Source organism: Oncorhynchus tshawytscha, linkage group LG33 (assembly GCF_018296145.1).
Source record: "Oncorhynchus tshawytscha isolate Ot180627B linkage group LG33, Otsh_v2.0, whole genome shotgun sequence".
NCBI lineage: Eukaryota > Metazoa > Chordata > Actinopteri > Salmoniformes > Salmonidae > Oncorhynchus > Oncorhynchus tshawytscha.
Genome location: NC_056461.1, coordinates 29,768,225 through 29,787,898, shown reverse-complemented (window position 1 = coordinate 29,787,898; position 19,674 = coordinate 29,768,225). Strand labels below are relative to the sequence as shown.

At 40.9% G+C, this 19,674-nt stretch overlaps 1 protein-coding gene and 1 long non-coding RNA gene across 2 annotated transcripts; both read right to left on the bottom strand.

The window, feature by feature from the left end:
* Window positions 1–9,184: 9,184 nt before the first annotated feature.
* Window positions 9,185–13,765, bottom strand: LOC112231121 (steroid receptor RNA activator 1). The gene is made up of 5 exons (XM_024397687.2): window positions 13,549–13,765; window positions 12,988–13,116; window positions 10,561–10,838; window positions 10,214–10,322; window positions 9,185–10,063 (listed from the first exon to the last, which is right to left on the bottom strand). The coding sequence occupies exons 1-5, from the start codon at window positions 13,577–13,579 to the stop codon at window positions 9,867–9,869; spliced, it is 744 nt and encodes a 247-aa protein (XP_024253455.1). The 5' UTR covers window positions 13,580–13,765; the 3' UTR covers window positions 9,185–9,866.
* A 3,622-nt stretch (window positions 13,766–17,387) lies between these two features.
* Window positions 17,388–19,548, bottom strand: LOC112231120. The gene is made up of 2 exons (XR_006080718.1): window positions 17,801–19,548; window positions 17,388–17,767 (listed from the first exon to the last, which is right to left on the bottom strand). It is a non-coding gene; the product is annotated as an uncharacterized LOC112231120 (long non-coding RNA).
* Between the last annotated feature and the right edge of the window lie 126 nt (window positions 19,549–19,674).

Sequence of the window (19,674 nt, the reverse complement as noted above, 5' to 3'; positions counted from 1 at the left end):
CCATGGAGAGTGTGATGTGATGTCTCCAATCACAAAACAAAGGCATTGAAAAACACACACTCCTGCAGTGAAAATGGATCCAAGACCTTTGTCTCAAATTCCTAATACCAGCCGTATGTGTTTGGAACAATAAACACTATCTCGAGGTCAATTGCAGAGAGATCTAATTCCTATTTGGCTTGTGTCTTTAGAAACTGCCATCCACAGTTGGTACTCTAAACCAGCACAGCCCTCTGTACAGAAACAGGACTGCATAGCTAAACTCAGTGATAGTAGCTTTTGTTTATCCAAATAGTTTGGTTTATAAGTAGGCCTACAGGGTAGAGACAGTACTTTCGACGGTTGACTCTTTGTCAAGGGTGATATATGTTTTGTTAGCGGAAAAGTCACTTTTTTTGTTTTTACAAAGTTCAATATTGTGAATCTCAATTTCAAGGCTACACCACCGTCTCAAAGTGTCAATTAAAGTGTCAATTCATCTCATGAAATGTCTTTTTCTCAGTTACTATGATTGAAGGGGAGGAATGGGAAGACACACAGTTCTCTTTGGTGCTCTTCCTAAATCCTATTAGTATAAATTGTGGAAAAGATACTATGTAATGCCTATGGCCAGAATAGTCAAGTCTGAATCTGCCCTGTGAAGAGTCTCTTCCAGCTTTGTGCTGTTCCTAAACCTGGAGCAATAACTCTTACTTTTAATCAACAGTTACTATGATTGAGAGGAAGGAATGGGAAGACACACAGTTCTCATTGATGCTCTTCCTAAATCTTCCTGGTATAAATTATGGGAAACATACTATGTTATGCCTGTGGCCAGGACAGTCAAGTCTGAATCTGCCCTGTGAAGTCTTAATAACCATCATGAATGATTCTGAATAAACAACTCATTGCAGCAACCTGTAGATTTGGCACACATTATGAGACGCTGGACAAGTTCATTTACTAGTTCTCACCTCTGTAAAAAAAATTACTGACAGAGAGAAGTACAGAGTGGCAGTATAAGATTGAAACCAGCTGTCTACATTCAAATGGAGAGGTAGCAATAAAACTGTTGTAAGTGTATTAGTGCTGCTAGGGGTGTATGAGTGCTGCTAGGGGTGTATGAGTGCCTATTGCTAGGGGTGTATGCGTGTTGCTAGGGGTGTATGAGTGCTGCTAGGGGTGTATGAGTGCTGCTAGGGGTGTATGAGTGCCTATTGCTAGGGGTGTATGCGTGTTGCTAGGGGTGTATGAGTGCCTATTGCTAGGGGTGTATTATGAGTGCCTTTTGCTTGGGGTGTATGAGTGCCTTTTGCTCGGGCGTATGAGTGCCTATTGCTAGGGGTGTATGAGTGCCTATCGCTAGGGGCGTATGAGTGCCTGCTGCTAGGGGCGTATGAGTGCCTATTGCTAGGGGCGTGTGAGTGCCTATCGCTAGGGGTGTATGAGTGCCTATCGCTGCTAGGGGTGTATGAGTGCTGCTAGGGGCGTATGAGTACCTATTGCTAGGGGTGTATGAGTGCCTATCGCTAGGGGCGTATGAGTGCCTATTGCTAGGGGTGTATGAGTGCTGCTTGGGGTGTATGAGTGCTGCTAGGGGTGTATGAATGCTGCTAGGGGTGTATGAGTGCTGCTAGGGATGTATGAGTGCTGCTAGGGGTGTATGAATGCTGCTAGGGGTGTATGAATGCTGCTAGGGGTGTATGAGTGCCTATTGCTAGGGGTATATGAGTGCCTGCTGCTAGGGGTGTATGAGTGCCTATGGTCTCAGCAATCACCACCACAGCAGGAGAAAATGATTGACTTGCTTTGCCCCTCATCTGGAGAGAGGGAGGTTAACAACCCAGCAGGAATACTTTAATTGGGTGTTAGTTCTTTACAGCAGCAACAGCATTGACAACTCAGTCTCACAGTATCTTCACATATACAACCAAATATAAGTATGGATATCCTGTCAATTTGCTTTCCTGCATCAGCTGTTCAAACATAGAGGTCTCCTGAGACAGACACTCCCCACAGACATCAACATCTAGTTTTGATTTACTTTTGGTTGAGTTGTCAACTAACATGAATTCAATGTGAAATCTTTTTTTTTTTTAATGGCACCATGACATTTGATTTAGGTTAAAAGTTGTGTGGAAAAAATATGAAATTCCCTTAAGTTGATTACTTTTTGCAAATCCAATCAGTTTTCCACATTGATTTAAAGTCATCACATTAAATTATTTTGTTGAAATGATGTGGAAACAATATTGATTTAACTAGTTTTTGCCCAGTGGGCTACATTTGAAGAAATAACTGATTTCTGTAAAACTAGCAATAAAACTGTTGTAAGTGTATTAGTGCTGCTAGGGGTGTATGAGTGCTGCTAGGGGTGTATGAGTGCCTATTGCTAGGGGTGTATGCGTGTTGCTAGGGGTGTATGAGTGCTGCTAGGGGTGTATGAGTGCTGCTAGGGGTGTATGAGTGCCTATTGCTAGGGGTGTATGCGTGTTGCTAGGGGTGTATGAGTGCCTATTGCTAGGGGTGTATTATGAGTGCCTTTTGCTTGGGGTGTATGAGTGCCTTTTGCTCGGGCGTATGAGTGCCTATTGCTAGGGGTGTATGAGTGCCTATCGCTAGGGCGTGTGCCTGCTGCTAGGGGCGTATGAGTGCCTATTGCTAGGGGTGTGTGAGTGCCTATCGCTAGGGGCGTATGAGTGCCTATCGCTGCTAGGGGTGTATGAGTGCCTATGCTGCTAGGGGTGTATGAGTGCTGCTAGGGCGTATGAGTACCTATTGCTAGGGGTGTATGAGTGCCTATCGCTAGGGGCGTATGAGTGCCTATCGCTGCTAGGGGTGTATGAGTGCTGCTAGGGGCGTATGAGTGCCTATTGCTAGGGGTGTATGAGTGCTGCTTGGGGTGTATGAGTGCTGCTAGGGGTGTATGAATGCTGCTAGGGGTGTATGAGTGCTGCTAGGGATGTATGAGTGCTGCTAGGGGTGTATGAATGCTGCTAGGGGTGTATGAGTGCCTATTGCTAGGGGTGTATGAATGCTGCTAGGGGTGTATGAGTGCCTATTGCTAGGGGTATATGAGTGCCTGCTGCTAGGGGTGTATGAGTGCCTATGGTCTCAGCAATCACCACCACAGCAGGAGAAAATGATTGACTTGCTTTGCCCCTCATCTGGAGAGAGGGAGGTTAACAACCCAGCAGGAATACTTTAATTGGGTGTTAGTTCTTTACAGCAGCAACAGCATTGACAACTCAGTCTCACAGTATCTTCACATATACAACCAAATATAAGTATGGATATCCTGTCAATTTGCTTTCCTGCATCAGCTGTTCAAACATAGAGGTCTCCTGAGACAGACACTCCCCACAGACATCAACATCTAGTTTTGATTTACTTTTGGTTGAGTTGTCAACTAACATGAATTCAATGTGAAATCTTTTTTTTTTTAATGGCACCATGACATTTGATTTAGGTTAAAAGTTGTGTGGAAAAAAATATGAAATTCCCTTAAGTTGATTACTTTTTGCAAATCCAATCAGTTTTCCACATTGATTTAAAGTCATCACATTAAATTATTTTGTTGAAATGATGTGGAAACAATATTGATTTAACTAGTTTTTGCCCAGTGGGCTACATTTGAAGAAATAACTGATTTCTGTAAAACTAGCCTCTGGAGCTCTGTCTAAAGGTAGTGTTTAGGGATGGGGGAAAAGAGTGACACCAATCAGCCCCCCAAGGGCTGGAACTGCCCAGGCCTGGTCTAAAGGAAATGTTTAGTTCCCACCCCTTCTGCTTAAAGCTATTTGTCAGAGAAGAAGACCATATACTGGCTGCGACTGTGAGGCTGATTTAGCTGTGTTATGAATGACGTGCCTTTGGAAAGTATTCAGACCCTTTGACTTTTTCTATATTTTGTTAGGTTATAGCCTTATTCTAAACTTGATAAAATAAGTTTTCCCCTCATCAACCTACACACAGTACCCCATAATGACAAAACATTTTAACTGAAATATCACATTTACATACACTGTCGTTCAAAAGTTTGGGGTCACTTAGAAATGTCCTTTTTCAAAGAAAAGCACATTTTTTGTCCATTAAAATAACATCAAATTGATCAGAATTACAGTGTAGACATTGTTAATGTTGTAAATGACTATTGTAGCTGGAAACGGCAGATTTTTTATGGAATATCTACATAGGCGTACAGAGGCCCATTATCAGCAACCATGACTCCTGTGTTCCAATGGCATGTTGTGTTAGCTAATTCAACATGATCATTTTAAAAAGTCTAATTGATCATTAGAAAACCCTTTTGCAATTATGTTAGCACAGCTGAAAACTGTTGTCTGATTAAAGAAGCAATAAAACTGGCCTTCTTTAGACTAGTTGAGTATCTGGAGCATCAGCATTTGTGGGTTTGATTACAGGCTCAAAATGTCCAGAAACAAAGTACTTTCTTCTGAAACGCATCCGTCTATTCTTGTTCTGAGAAATGAAGGCTATTCCATGCAAGAAATTGCCAAGAAACTGAAGATCTCGTACACTGCTGTGTACTACTCCCTTCACAGAACAGACCAAACTGGCTCTAACCAGAATAGAAAGGAGTGGGAGGCCCCGGTGAAAAGTAAGAGGACAAGTACATTAGAGTGTCTAGTTTGAGAAACAGACGCCTCACAAGTCCTTAACTGGCAGCTTCCTTAAATATTACCCGCAAAACACCAGTCTCAACATCAACAGTAAAGAGGTGACTCCGGGATGCTGGCCTTCTAGGCAGAGTTGCAAAGAAAAAGAGTTGCAAAGAAAAAGCCATATTTAGACTGGCCAATAAAAAGAAAAGATTAAGATGGGCAAAAGAACACAGACAGCGGACAGAGGAACTCTGCCTAGAAGCCCACATCCCAGAGTCGCCTCTTCACTGTTGACGTTGACTGTATTTCTGATCAATTTGATGTTATTATAACATTTCTGTCAAAAACAAGGACATTTCTAAGTGACCCCAAACGTTTGAACGGTAGTGTAAGTATTCAGACCCTTTACTCAGTACTTTGTTGAAGCACCTTTGGCAGTGATTACAGCCTCGCGTCTTCTTGGGTATGACGATACAAACTTGGCACATCTGTATTTGGGGAGTTTCTCCCATTCCTCTCTGCAGAACCTCTCAAGCTCTGTCAGGTTGCATGGGTAGCGTTGCAGCACAGGTATTTTCAGGTCTCTCCAGAGATGTTTGATCAGGTTCAAGTCCAGGGTCTGGCTGTGCCACTCAAGGACATTCAGAGACGTGTCCCGAAGCCACTCCTGCATTGGCTTGGCTGCGTGCTTAGGGTCATTGTCCTGTTGGAAGGTGAACCTTTGCCCTAGGCTGAGGTCCTGAGCAGGTTTTCATTAAGGACTTCTGTACTTTGCTCCGTTCATCTTTCCCTCGATCCTGACTAGTCTCCCAGTCTCTACTGCTAAAAAACATCCCCACAGCATGATGCTGCCACCACCATACTTCACCATAGGGATGGTGCCAGGTTTCCTCCAGACGTGACGCTTGGCATTCAGGCAAAAGAGTTCGGTCTTGGTTTCTTCAGACCAGAGAATCTTCCTTCTCATGGTCTGAGAGTCTTTAGGTGCCTTTTGGCAAACTCCAAGCAGGCTGTCATGTGCCTTTTACTGAGGAGTAGCCGCCGTCTGGCCACTCTACCATTAAGGCCTGATTGGTGGAATGCTGCAGAGATGGGTGTCGATCTGGAAGTTTCTTCACAGAGGAACTCAGGAGCTCTGTCAGTGTGACCATTGGGTTCTTGGTCACCTCCCTGACCAAGAACCTTCTCCCGATTTTTCAGTTTGGCAGGGCAGCCAGCTCTAGGAAGAATTTTGGTGGCTCCAAACTTCTTCCATTTAAGAATGACTGTGAAGACCTTCAAATGTTTTGGTACCCTTCCCCAGATCACAATCTTGTCTTGGCGCTCTACAGACAATTCCCTCAATCTCATGGCTTGGTTTTTGCTCTGACATTGCTCTGACAGTGGGACCTTATATATACAGGTGTGTGCCTTTCCAAATCATGTCCAATCAATTGAATTTATCACAGGTGGACTCCAATCAAGTTGTAGAAACATCAATGGAAACAGGATGGCACCGGAGCTCAAATTTGAGTCTCATAGCAAAAGGGTCTGAATACTGTTTTACATTTTTAATAAATTAGAAAATTTTCTAAAAAGGGGTGTTTTCACTTTGTCATTAGGGGGTATTGTGTTGTCATTATGGGGTACTGTGATGTCATTATGGGGTATTGTGATGTCATTGTGGGGTATTGTGTTGTCATTATGGGGTATTGTGTGTAGATTGCGCAGGATTTTTTGCAAATAAGGCTATAACATAACAAATGTGGGGAAATTCAAGGGGTCTGAATACTTTCAGAATGCACTGGATGACCTACTGGACCTTCCTCTACAAGTAACGGTGCAAACAAAATGGTTGATAAACAAATTTAACAAAATTAACTGTTGTTGAACAAACAAAAAAGATTAGCCTTTTCTCAGGAGCTAACGGGGAAACTTTACAACAGTTGATTGTGTACTGTAGGTGGCGGTAGACTCCTCCACACACAAACCATGGAGACCAAACTAAGATCTGGGCAAGATACAAAGAAATAGCATCAGTTAACTCTAACATGAAACTGTTTTTATAGGTGTAACTGCATCAGATAATGTTAATGCTTTCACTTTGACCAGGATTTTGGAATGTTGACTTTGTGGAATGAAAACAACCACCTACCAGTAATCTGGAGATGAATCAGGAAATGTAAGAACTAATCCATGAAAGGCATTTCACAATTCAATACACCATTGCTTGGATGAGAAAACATCCGATACAACAGCCAGCCACTCAGGATTTAAGGAGTGCTGATGCCCTGGCATGGTGTGATGTGTGTAATAACACAAGATCATTTCTCAACCTCCACAGCGTGGCTGCTTGTATTGTAGACTATGCAGTAGGTGTTGAAATCAACACTATAAATGCACATTCCTTTCATTAAATTTAAGTTTGCTTCCCAATACTTTTTATGTCAATGTTCTCACCAAATAAATAATGACAGGGGAGTGGTTTTGACACAAGGCCTTGTGACGACAGTGGCTGGCAGAGCTGTTGTATGTCCAACCTTCCATGATTAGCCTACAAACAGAGTTTACTACCGTACACCAGACACCATTGTTTGTTAGACTAGATGAGTTTAGTCATCACACGAACAGGGTCGCAGATTTAATAGCAGGATACAGTGAAATCCTTAAACTCCGAGCTCCAACAGTGCAGGAGCAATAAGTGCAGAAGCAATAATAAAAAATACAATATGAATTATAATAGATCAAAATAAAATAAAACGCATTGAATGCAACAGGTGTAGACTTTACAGTGAAATGCTTACTTACGAGTCCATTCCCAACAACAAAGTTAAAAAGACAAATATTTACTACATTTAAAAAAAACTAAATAACACAAACAATTAAGATTATTTAATAAATAATCAAGGGGGTCAATGTAAATTGTCCGGGTGGCCATTTGATCAACTGTTCAGCAGTCTTGAGGTCGGAAACTTTTCAGGTGCCTTTTGGTCCCTGACTCCGTACCACTTGCCGTGTGGCAGCAGAGAGAACAGTCTTTGACTTGGGTGGCTGGAGATTTTTAGGGCCTTCCTCTGACACCGCCTGATATAGAGGTCCTAGATGGCAGGGAGTTCGGCCCCAGTGTTGCGCCGTGCGCACTACCCTCTGTTTCACCTTGTGGTCAGATGCCGAGCAGTTGCCATACCAAGCAGTGATGCAGCCACTCTTGGTGGTGCTTTTTCAGGATCTTAGGGTGCATGCCAAATCTTTTCAGTCTCCTGAGGGGGAAGAGGAGTTGTCATACCCTCTTCATCGACTGTGTTGAGGTGTACATATTTACACCTGTAACAATGATAAATTGTGAACGAACGGCTCTTTTTGAACAGATCTTTTTTAGGTGAACGTAGAAACACAGTCAAAATGCTGGCTGATCATTCGGGAACCAAAACGCATCAGTGAAAGAGCCGTTCATTTGGCTCCCTGATTTGCATATTGCTACTACTGCTTTTTAAGATCAAAACAATGACTATCTGCAGACACGTTACAAAATGAGTCTCTAAGAGGGTGAATCCGCAGGCTCAAAATGAACCAAATAAGCCCCAATTTTTTTTTTAAGTGAACAGACCCAAATGAGCTGGTTCACTGAAAAGACTCAGAATGCCCATCACTAGTGATCCAATGAGGAGAGCAAAGATATTTCATCCGAGTGAAGTGCAACCGAAGCACAAAATTAGCCCTATTACATTCATAATTTGTAGCCTAGCAGAATTTACAATAAGATTTTTTATTTTTAGTATCTGCATTTACAAAACACAGATATTTTTTCTTTATTTTAGCTGAATCATGCGTTAACACAATCCCTGCTTCAATAGCACAGAGATACTGTATTAACCCCAACCCAGGCATCAGGTTATTCAGTACCACAGAGAGATACAGTATTAGTCCCAACCCAGACATCAGGTTCTTCAGTACCACACAGATACAGTATCGGGAATCAGTAAACACAGATTGTACTGAACAAAACCTCGACCCTGCCAACATGCAATCGCACTCTCTCCGATAAAGCACAGGAGATCTGAATCAGCAATCTCTCCTCCTTTAAGATCAATTACCTCAAAACATTCAGACCTTACTCCAACATATTCTTGCGCCAATCTTTCATATGTCGACCGGGGCAATTATCAAATGTATGACATTATTCGTAATGAGTTCACATGAATTACTCTCACTTAGCAACAATAAACAGTCTCACATAGTAACAATAAACAACGTTGTAGTTGTCGTCACAGTTCTCACATGGTCAAAACGAAGCCACACCTCATGTCTATAAAATGAAAACTGAAAATCTTGTTTCCACCCATCTCATAAAGTGCCCAAGTTTCTCTAGAAATCCTAGCTCCATTCAACACGGTCACCAGTGATAAATAGGCCTAAAACGCCACCTATTGGTGAGAGTTTGTGGCTTCTCCTGGCATCTGTCTCTATGGAGGAAGACCAACCAGTATGAAAAGCTGGAACATCCTCATTGTCTAACTACAGAACAAACAGAAATAACAGTCTGTGATCAAATTCATTAACTTACCTGATACATAACTAAATGTAAAAAACAAAACAAGAACTACTTTCACCACAAATCTGATTTATTTTGTCTCATGTATGGTCCATCTTAAAGTGCAATGCCACTGCCAACATAAGCAGATGATGGCTTTTACATTGTTATTGTAGTTATTGCTCTTATGATTATGTATAGCACACAGGGGGTGACAGGTCATTGAAAACTGTCAAGTGTTAAGCTTTCTCATGCATCAGGAATAATACATAGTACCGTGTACAATTGGATGAATAAAGTGATCTTAGTCCCAGCTCCAGAAAAATACTTTTTACAAGGCTGTCCAAGGGAGACTATACACCAGAGAATGGCCAAAATAAATATGGTATTACTGCCATCTTTGATATAAGCACCTTAAATCAAACAAGACACGACAAGGAAAGACTACCAAACGTAAACAATGTCGCCATAAAAAATGTTTAGATAAAAGCTCTCTTTGTATTGTCTGAATTGGTGGATCTCGGTAATAGCAATCGACACTGCGATCAAATGCAATTCATAGAATGTTAAAAAATATATTTAAAAAAAAATGCATATTGCATAACTACAGGAAACCCATGTCAAAATATTTGCAAAATCAAAAGACAGAGTTAGACTAAAAGTTAAGAATTTCAACGGCTTTCACAAGGACGACCGAGAGGCCTCAGGATGCCATAACCTAATAAAAAAGTTCCAAAAGTATAATTATTGATCTAGTTGGAGTTAGCGGTGCTGCTGGTGTCTAGACTCCGGTCTACCTCCTGTCTGTGCAGAAGATCTGAGTTCAAGTTGCGTGTTTCAGCGATGAGACGTTTGACCCCCACCATCCACTGACTGACCTCGTTAACATGGTCAACCATCAGAGCCCGATGGACTTCATCAGCAGCGTCCCAGTTCCAGCTCTTCAGCTCTGACAGGAGCATAAAGACAGGAGCAGCACAGATGCGTTTTGGCTCATTTCAAAAAATGTCTTTCATTTAAATGGGTGAGCCGCTTATTGACCCATGTATTTTTCCTCAGCAGAAATATGACATCTATCAAAGTGAACAGGTTCTCCTACCTTGCACCAGTCCATTCATTCTTCGTCTAACAGGAAGTGACAACTTCCCAGACCTCCACATGTCCTCAAAGAGCTTCAAGCGCTTCGCCACATCGTCACACACCTGTTTCTGCAAGGGGCACATGTCAAACATTCAGCATTTTGGGTTGGTAAAGCAGTGAGTGTCATTTCACCCTGTACACAATAACAGAGCTACACATTTCTCATGGCCAGATGACATCTGACAAAAATTACACTCGATTTTAGTTTTGGGTTAACCGAAATGACAGAACTGCATACACAATGCTATTTGTAAATGGTGTGTCAACTGTGGCTGGGAATTCTAGAGCTAGAGAAATCCTTCTTACTTTGACTGTGTGTCGACAAGCTGTCAGTGCCCAGTTGAGAAGAGTAACTACGTCGACGACATCTGGCTCACTTTCTGATTGGTCACTGGCAGACTCTGTGTGCTCTACCACATGGCAAGGTGGTGGAGATGTGGCCATCATCATCATCCCACCAACAGGAGGGGCTGCAACCTGACATGGCCGAGGGGGCATGTTCATACTACATGGAGGAGGGGCCAGTGGGTTGGTAGGAGGAGTCATCGGAACTGTTGAGGTTGGAGAAGTTCCTGGGACCGGACCTGTGGATTAGTGATGCGTGGTATGACTCATAAGCCACAGTTATATCTGCGGGGCGGTTTAATTCAATAAGACAAAAGTTGCGAAAGGAGAGTTGAAAATAAAGAGAAGGGAAGGACAGAAAAGTAACGTTTGGGAAAGATTTGGTGAAGGGATAAAAGCGGACGATAGTAGTGACGGCTGTTATGTGTGATGGTTGTGAGGCACTATACAAATTCGACAGTTACAAGACGGGACTTCAAATAGGCCTATGCCATGTCAAAGAAACTGTAGCCTACTGTTTAGATGGGTTAAATGGAAAATTACATTTGTACATTGACTAACCAGAATAACCGTCTGTTTTTTGGCAAACTCCAAAGACCTCGATTCGCACTAGTCCTGTGCGAATCGACATCCCTGTGTTTTAAGAGAAATGTCTGGGTTTTACAGGTGTAGCTCACAGTTTAAGCAAGAAAACAATAACTGATTGGATAAATTGAACGAAGTGCTGCGCATAGCCATATGAAGGGCCTACATGTAGCAACATTCACAGGGAATGCTTTTCTTTCTTTTTTATTGTACCTTTATTTAACTAGCAAGTCAGGTTTAAGAACAAATTCTTATTTTCAATGACGGCCTAGGAACAGTGGGTTAACTGCCTTGTTCAGGGGCAGAACGACAGATTTGTACCATGTCAGCTCGGGGATTTGAACTTGCAACCTTCCGATTACTAGTCCAACACTAACCACTAGGCTACCCTGTCGCCCCTATGCGTTTTGTTCAAATGAATTGAACGTCGCCAAATGCATCATAAAACAACGATCCTACCCTTGCTGTTAATAGATGGCAAAGCAGCATACAACTGAGCTAAACGATTGGAACAAGTTCACTTTCTCCTCCATAGCCTAAAATATCATACTGACTACGATCACACTTCCTCAATTCAAATATTATGGCGACACTATTCCAATGATGGTTTGGTATGGTTTAGAAACCAAGCTTGAGTTATCAGCGTAGCCTGTTATTGCCTGGACTTGTTCAAATAGCATCACAACTAGAAAAAAAACTTCCAGTCTTCCGTCAACTGTCATAAAAATAAAATAAGTAGATTTAGAGGGCAGTTTGGAAAAAAACATATCCCATTCAAATCATCCTCTGAAATAACAGACATTCTGGGAAATAAATACATAACCAACATTCTGTAGTAATACTAGTCCCATGTGAGTAGGGCTACAGCCTTAATGATAGCTCCTGCAGAATTATGCATTTATTGGTGTAAAATTATACACCAAATGTAGGCAAAATTGGGACTTTGGAACAAGAGTGGAGAAATATGATTTATTTCTGCATCTTGAGAGAATGCAATGCTCAGAGACACGAACTGTAGTTGCTGTCTTCATCATCAAAGCATAATAATAGCTGATAGCATTTCAACCACATAAAACATGCAATATTCTGAAATCTTATCAGAAACACTTTGGGTGGTTTTCAGCTTTCTTTTTCCTTGCAACCAGTCAAACTGATGTCATTTGGACATTTTGCACAGAAATGCTTTCCTGTTTCTTTTTGCTTTATTGTATTTTCTACCCAGTCCCTAAACATCTTTGCTCCGTGAAAGATGACAGAATTGAACCAATGTCAACTAGATTGAAGCATTCATTCTATCGATCTATGACATTATTCTGTTGAGCAAGGGTTTATTTACTCTTCTTGGGCAACATATGACAAAAGAGGAGCTACATGCATCTAATTATAGAAAAATGGACTAACAAATAGCTACCAAAATGTCTGAAATTATAACCAGAAACATATCTAAAATCAGGCAAAACAAAATCCTGCACCCCATGTCAAAAAAATTGTTCTGCAGCTATTCTAGAGTTAGGGTTGGGATTTTCACTTTATCACATATAGTCAGGCGGTTGCGGATGGGTTGTTGGCAATTGAGGGCAGGTGAACAAACAGCGGACCCCGCACCACTACTGTGGATAAATAGAACCAGTATGATTCATCATCTCCTCTGACATTCTAGGGAAAGTGCAGACATCAGAAAGACAATCACACAGCCCCTGAGTAGACAGCAAAGTACCATGATACTCCCAAAGATTAATGGATTTCTAAACATGTTCAAGGTGTGAATGTATACATTTCTTTCCGACAGTCTAGAGAACGTACTGAGGGATCCAGTGAGTTGAGGTGGGGGCACTCTCTTGTTGAGAGGGGTCCTCTTGGGTGCACCTTGTGCTGCTGTCTGCAAACCGTAGGAAAACTGTGGAGGGTCATTCCAGCCCCGCTCCTGGTTACCTTGGGTAATAAAGCCAGTGAGAGTTTTATTTCAAAAGACCTATCAGAATATGAGAACAGATGGATGAAACAACCATTAACCAGTTAGCTTGTAGTACACATTCAGTCATACACGTGATCAAAACTGCTTATAATCGTCACCAACATAATGTGATGTACCAGTAGTCATACTCAAACTAGATGCCCTAAAGCACTGGGGAGACAACTAAGGTGAAGAGCATTAAGTAAAGGCAAAAGCATATTCCAAAAGTTTTTACAACTTTGTTAGCTAGCTAGCTAACTAACTATCAAACTAGCTTGCTTCTGCTAGTATGCCTTCAAACTAATTCTCACCATAGTAGAGTTGCAGTAAACTGATACCACCAACATGTATGTAATTACATATTCTAGATAAATTAACACAGTAGAAGCATTCAATTGGACAGAAAATACCTGGTTTGATGTAAAGGTCCTCAGCCTCCATTGCTTATTTCACAAAATAAAATAAACTCTCCACTCGGTTTCCCGTACACGTGGACAGGATGTTAAACATTGACATAACTCATATCCGGTTGGTGAGTCGAACATAATACAACATATTTATAACTAACCCAAGGTAGTTCATCTGTGTCTGTGTGTGTTACAGTGGGAGCAAATGAAGCATAGTGAGCAGAACAATCAATGAGGTTGGCAACGGCTATTGGTGCGTTGTATCATTTATTTGCATATTTCCGTTAGGGAACGCCTCTTATGTGAAGTGCGCGTGTACACAAACTCAATTCCACCCTGCACTCCATCTAAACAACGCATTTTTGTACAACTTTGGCAAAACGACAAGTCTATAAAACGTAATGCAATGTGTTTGTAACATATTCTAGTTTTGGGAACAGAAACATTTATTGAGAAAATTAGAATAATTCGGCCCAACCCATAATTAGATTTCCTCACGCTACAATATTAGATGGTGGGAAAACTTTCAGTAACTAGTGGTCAGCTGTTTGAATTTTGTCCAAGTTTTCAGAGATTTTTTGAGTGGGGGAGATATTTTCATTGTTGACATAAGACTGTAAAAACACCAGGAAATCAGCTCCAAGATGTTTTAATTTCAGAAATCTCTTCCCAAGTATTCCCACACATAATAGAAAGACACACTACCGTTCAAAAGTTTGGGGACGATTAGAAATGCCCGTGTTTTTTAAAGAAAATTTAAAAAATTGTCCATTGAATTAACATCAAATTGATCAGAAATACGAGAAATTGCCAAGAAACTGAAGATCTCATACAAAGCTGTGTACTACTCCTTTCACAGAACAGCGCAAACTGTCTAACCAGAATAGAAAGAGGAGTGGGACGCCCCGGTGCACAACTGAGCAAGAGGACAAGTACATTAGTGTCTAGTTTGAGAAATAGACACCTCACAAGTCCTCAAATGGCAGCTTCATTAAATACTACCCGCAAATCACTAGTCTCAACATCAACATTGAAGAAGCGACTCCGGAATGCTGGCCTTCTAGGCAGAGTTGCAAAGAAAAAGCCATATCTCAGACTGGCCAATAAAAATAAAAGATTAAGATGGGCAGAAGAACATAGACACTGGAGAGTAGCTCTGCCTAGAAGGCCAGCATCCCGGAGACGCCTCTTCACGAGACTAGTGTTTTTCTGGTACTATTTAATAAAGCTGCCAGTTGAGGACTTGTGAGGCGTCGGTTTCTCAAACTAGACACTAATGTATTTGGTGCACAGCGGTGTACGAGAGTTTCAGTTTCTTGGCAATTTCTCGCCTTCATTTCTCAGAATAAGAATAGACTGACGAGTTTCAGAAGAAAGGACATTGTTTCTGGCCATTTTGAGCCTGTAATCAAACCCACAAATGCTGATGCTCCAGATACTCAACTAGTCTAAAGAAGGCCAGTTTTATTGCTTCTTTAAATCAGAACAACAGTTTTCAGCTGTGCTAACATAATTGCAAAATGGTTTTCTAATGATCAATTAGCCTTTTAAAATTACAAACTTGGATTAGCTAACACAACGTGGCATTGAAACACAGGAGTGATGGTTGCTGATAATGGGCCTCTGTACGCCTATGTAGATATTCTATTAAGAATCAGCCGTTTCCAGCTACAATAGTCATTTTTGTCTAGACTGTATTTCTGATCAATTTGATGTTATTTTAATGGACAAAAAAAATAAAAAAATAAAAATAATCGCTTTTCTTTCAAAAACAAGGACATTTCTAAGTGACCCCAAACTTTTGAATGGCAGTGTATGTGATCGTATCCAAATAATATATTGATTGGATTTATATAGCTCTTTTCTACCAACTGAGGTACTCAAAGTGCTTTATATAGCAGAGAGAAATTCACCTCATTCGCCATCAATATGTAGCATCCACCTCAGTGATGCACGGCAACCCTTTTTGTGTCAGAACGCTCACCACACATCAACCGTCAGGTGGAGAGGTGAAGAGTGATATAGAGTGCATTCGGAAAGTATTCACACCCCTTGACTTTTCCCACATTGTGTTTACATTACAGCCTTATTCTAAAGTGTTTTAATTTTTTTTTAAATCCCCTCATCAATCTCCACACAATACCCCATAATGACAAAGCAAAAAATGTTTTTTAGACATTTATGCACATTTATATAAAAAAATACATATGGCGCTACAAGCATGGCACACCTGTATTTGGGGAGTTTCTCCCATTCCTCTCTGCAGATCCTCTCAAGCTCTGTCAGGATGGATGGGGAGCGCCTCTCCAGAGATGTTCAATCGGGTTCGAGTCCAGGCTCTGGCTGGGCCACTCAAGGACATTCAGAGACTTGTCCCGAAGCCACTCCTGCATTGTCTTGGCTGTGTGCTTAGGGTTGTTGTCCTGTTGGAAGGTGAACCTTCGCCCAGTCTGAGGTCCTGAGCGCTCTGGAGCAGGTTTTCATCAAGGATCTCTCTGTACTTTGCTCCATTCATCTTTCCCTCATTTCTGACTAGTCTCACAGTCCCTGCTGCTGAAACACATCCCCACAGCATGATGCTGCCACCACCATGCTTCACCAAAAGGATGGTGCCAGGTTTCCACCAGATGTGACACTTGGCATTCAGGCCAGATAAATCTTGTTTCTCATGGTCTGAGAGTCCTTTAGGTGCCTTTTGGCAAACTCCAAGCGGGCTGTCCTGTGCCTTTTACTGAGGAATGGCTTCCGTCTGGCCACTCTACCATGAAGGCCTGATTGGTGGAGTGCTGCAGAAATGGTTGTCCTTCTGGAAGCCTCTCCCATCTCCACAGAGGAACTCTGGAGATCTTTCAGAGTGACCATCAGGTTCTTGGTCACATCCCTGACCAAGGCCCTTCTCACCAATTGCTCAGTTTGGCAATTTTTTGGTACCCTTCCCCAGATTTGTGCCTCGACACAATCCTGTCTCGGAGCTCTACGCACAAATCCTTGCATCTCCTGGATTTGTTTTTGCTCTGACATGCACTGTCAACTGTAGGACCTTATATAGACAGGTGTGTGCCTTTCCAAATCATGTCCATTAAATTGAATTTACCACAGGTGGACTCCAATCAAGTTGTAGAAACATCTCAAGGATGATCAACAGAAACAGGATGCACCTGAGCTCAATTTCGAGTGTCATAGCAAAGGGTCTGAATACTTAAGTCAATAAGGTATTTCTGTTTTTTTTTTTAAATGAATTTGCCAAAAAAATCTAAAAACTGTTTTTGATTTGTCAATATGGGGTATTGTGTGTAGATTGATGAATAAAAACAATATTTTATCCATTTAATAATAAAGGCTGTAACGTAACAACATGTGGAAAAAGTCAAGGGGTCTGAATACCTTCTGAATGCACTGTATGCCAAATAGGAATGAGGAGGATTATTAGGTGGCCATGATGGAATGTGGCCAGGTTGTGAATTTAGCCATGACACTGGGATGAACACCCCTACTCTTACAATAAGTGTCATGGGATTTTGAATGAGCACCCGTTTTAACCCGTTTTAACATCCAAAAAACCAGCACCCTACGCAGTGCAATGTCCCCAAATGTAATCAAGGTTTTAGTCTAATATTATAGCTGTTTGGGCTTCTTGCGGTCAATTTGCAGTCTAAAAATATACAGTACCAGTCAAAAGTTTGGACACCCCTACTCATTCAAGGGTTTTTCTTTATTTTTACTATTTTCTACATTGTAGAATAATATTGAAGACATCAAAACTATGAAATAACACATATGGAATCATGTAAGAGGAATTGAAGTTAAACTTTGATTAATGTCACACACAGGAAACAGAAAAGAACAGGATTTACGAGCAATTTATTATTCCAGCATAGACCACCACAATGTGGACCTAGTTAGATACAACTGTGCGAAATAATCACAATTAAAAAAAATAGCATTTACATGACATCCTATTTTCTTCTGTGCTAAAGTACTGCAAATATATAGAGAGAGACATATTTATTTACTAGTTTATTTACAAAAACAACATTTTCTCAAGGTGCTACATGACCTATGACATTACCTCTAACCAATGCTACATGACCTATGACATTACCTCTAACCAATGCTACATGACCTATGACATTACCTCTAACCAATGCTACATGACCTATGACATTACCTCTAACCAATGCTACATGACCTATGACATTAACTCTAACCAATGCTACATGACCTATGACATTAACTCTAACCAATGCTACATGACCTATGACACTACCTCTAACCAATGCCCCTAACTAATTCTCCTGGATAATAAGGATATCACTTCTCCATTCATGTTCTTATATGCCAAAGCTCTGCCTTTTAATTTCCCCAACTTTGACATGATCCTTAATAAGGAGACCTGAGTTGTTTTGTTATATAATAGATGTTTAGAATGAGCAAGGTGCAGTTGCATATCAGTAACATATAGCATGACCTCTCTGAAGTGCCATTCTTTTTGTGTCCAAGTGTTTCATATATATATATCATATATATAATGTGGGCCTACTATTGCAAATTACTTAGAAAATCAGCATGCATTAAACCAAGTGCCTTTCAACCCGCAAAGTGTTGATAACCCCTAACATATTTCATTCAATGAAGTGCAAATAAGTTTTTATTTTGGGGTGAATCACAACAGTGTTATAAATTCTGTGTTTTTTGTTGTTGGTGTTTCCTCTCGTGAAAATGCTGTTTAGTATGTCTTCCATTAGGAACAAGCTTTCAGTGGTGGTGACTGGTTGCATTTAGAGTTTAGTCATTGACCTGATTTCTAAGTGTTTTCACTTTTACTTGTGAGAGCCAATATATATATATTTTTTTTCTTTATCGCCAATAGCATGGAAAGTACCTGAGCAAAGCATTTCATTCCCAAGCATGTCCGAAAGCATGCAGTGCTTCTGTAAAGCTTTAAGGGGTTTCAAGCAAACTGTTGGATTGAAATAACACTCTCCCCATGTAAAAAAAAATCTAAGCCTTTGTTTAACACTTTCACAAAGCTTTTTGTGTTGTATGTCCTAACACAAACTTTTTTTCAGAACTGAAACTCTTTCTCTTTAATGGGAAGGCCACTGTAGGACTGGCACCACTTTTAGCTAAAGGGATTCTGTCTGAGTATGTTGCATCAAAATAGAGAGTTGGACCAAAGCCCGGATCCGGTTGGTCTTCATTTTCTGTTGACATACTGGGGCCTAGGATGTTCAACGGTCTAATTCTCCATTTTGTCATGATGTCTAATTACAATAATGGAGGAATATATAGTGTGATGTCTTATGTCCCATCTTTATGACGACTAATCTCACATTAGAGGACTTTTTGTTGTCAACTGCCAGAAGGACTATAAAGCTATAAGGTTGACACAGTGATGTATATATTTGAAGTTAAAGATCACTTTACATTTATTAGAAAGAACAATATATGTAGTTAATATAACCTTTCTAACTACATTAATTGTACAAGAATCAAGTCACTGTTACATTTAGCTGATGTTCAATACCAGAAAACTATATTAAAGAGTTGTCCATTATTGCACCATATTTTTTGATACTGTATGTTTCACTTAGAAGCAAGGGGTTATTGTTGTGTATTTGTTTGTAGTTTGTCATAAAAGTACAAGTTTAGATCCTAGTGACTTAAACAAGGTATGGAATGTGAGAGTACAGCACCTCCATGTTACTGTACCACAAACCAGCCTAAATAAGATATGTTGTATACTCACAAAAACACAGTAGAAGCAGAAATGCTGCCAGTTTGTTTTGTTTAAGATAATGGCCATCCCTGCCTGGTAAAATAGAAACTCAGCTAGCCTTCAAACTTCACATTCAAATGACTGGTTACATCTGTATTGTCCTCCCTCTAACTCCTCATTCTACTATTCCCCTAAATCTGATATGCAACCCTTTACTCAACTAACTCCCTCCCTACCCCCTTCGCTCCCTCCCTTTACTCAACTCCCCTTCCTTCCTTCCTTCCTTCCTTCCTTCCTTCCTTCCTTCCTTCCTTCCTTCCTTCCTTCCTTCCTTCCTTCCTTCCTTCCTTCCTTCCTTCCTTCCTTCCTTCCTTCCCTTCCCCCTTTACTCCTTCCCTCCCTTCCCCTCT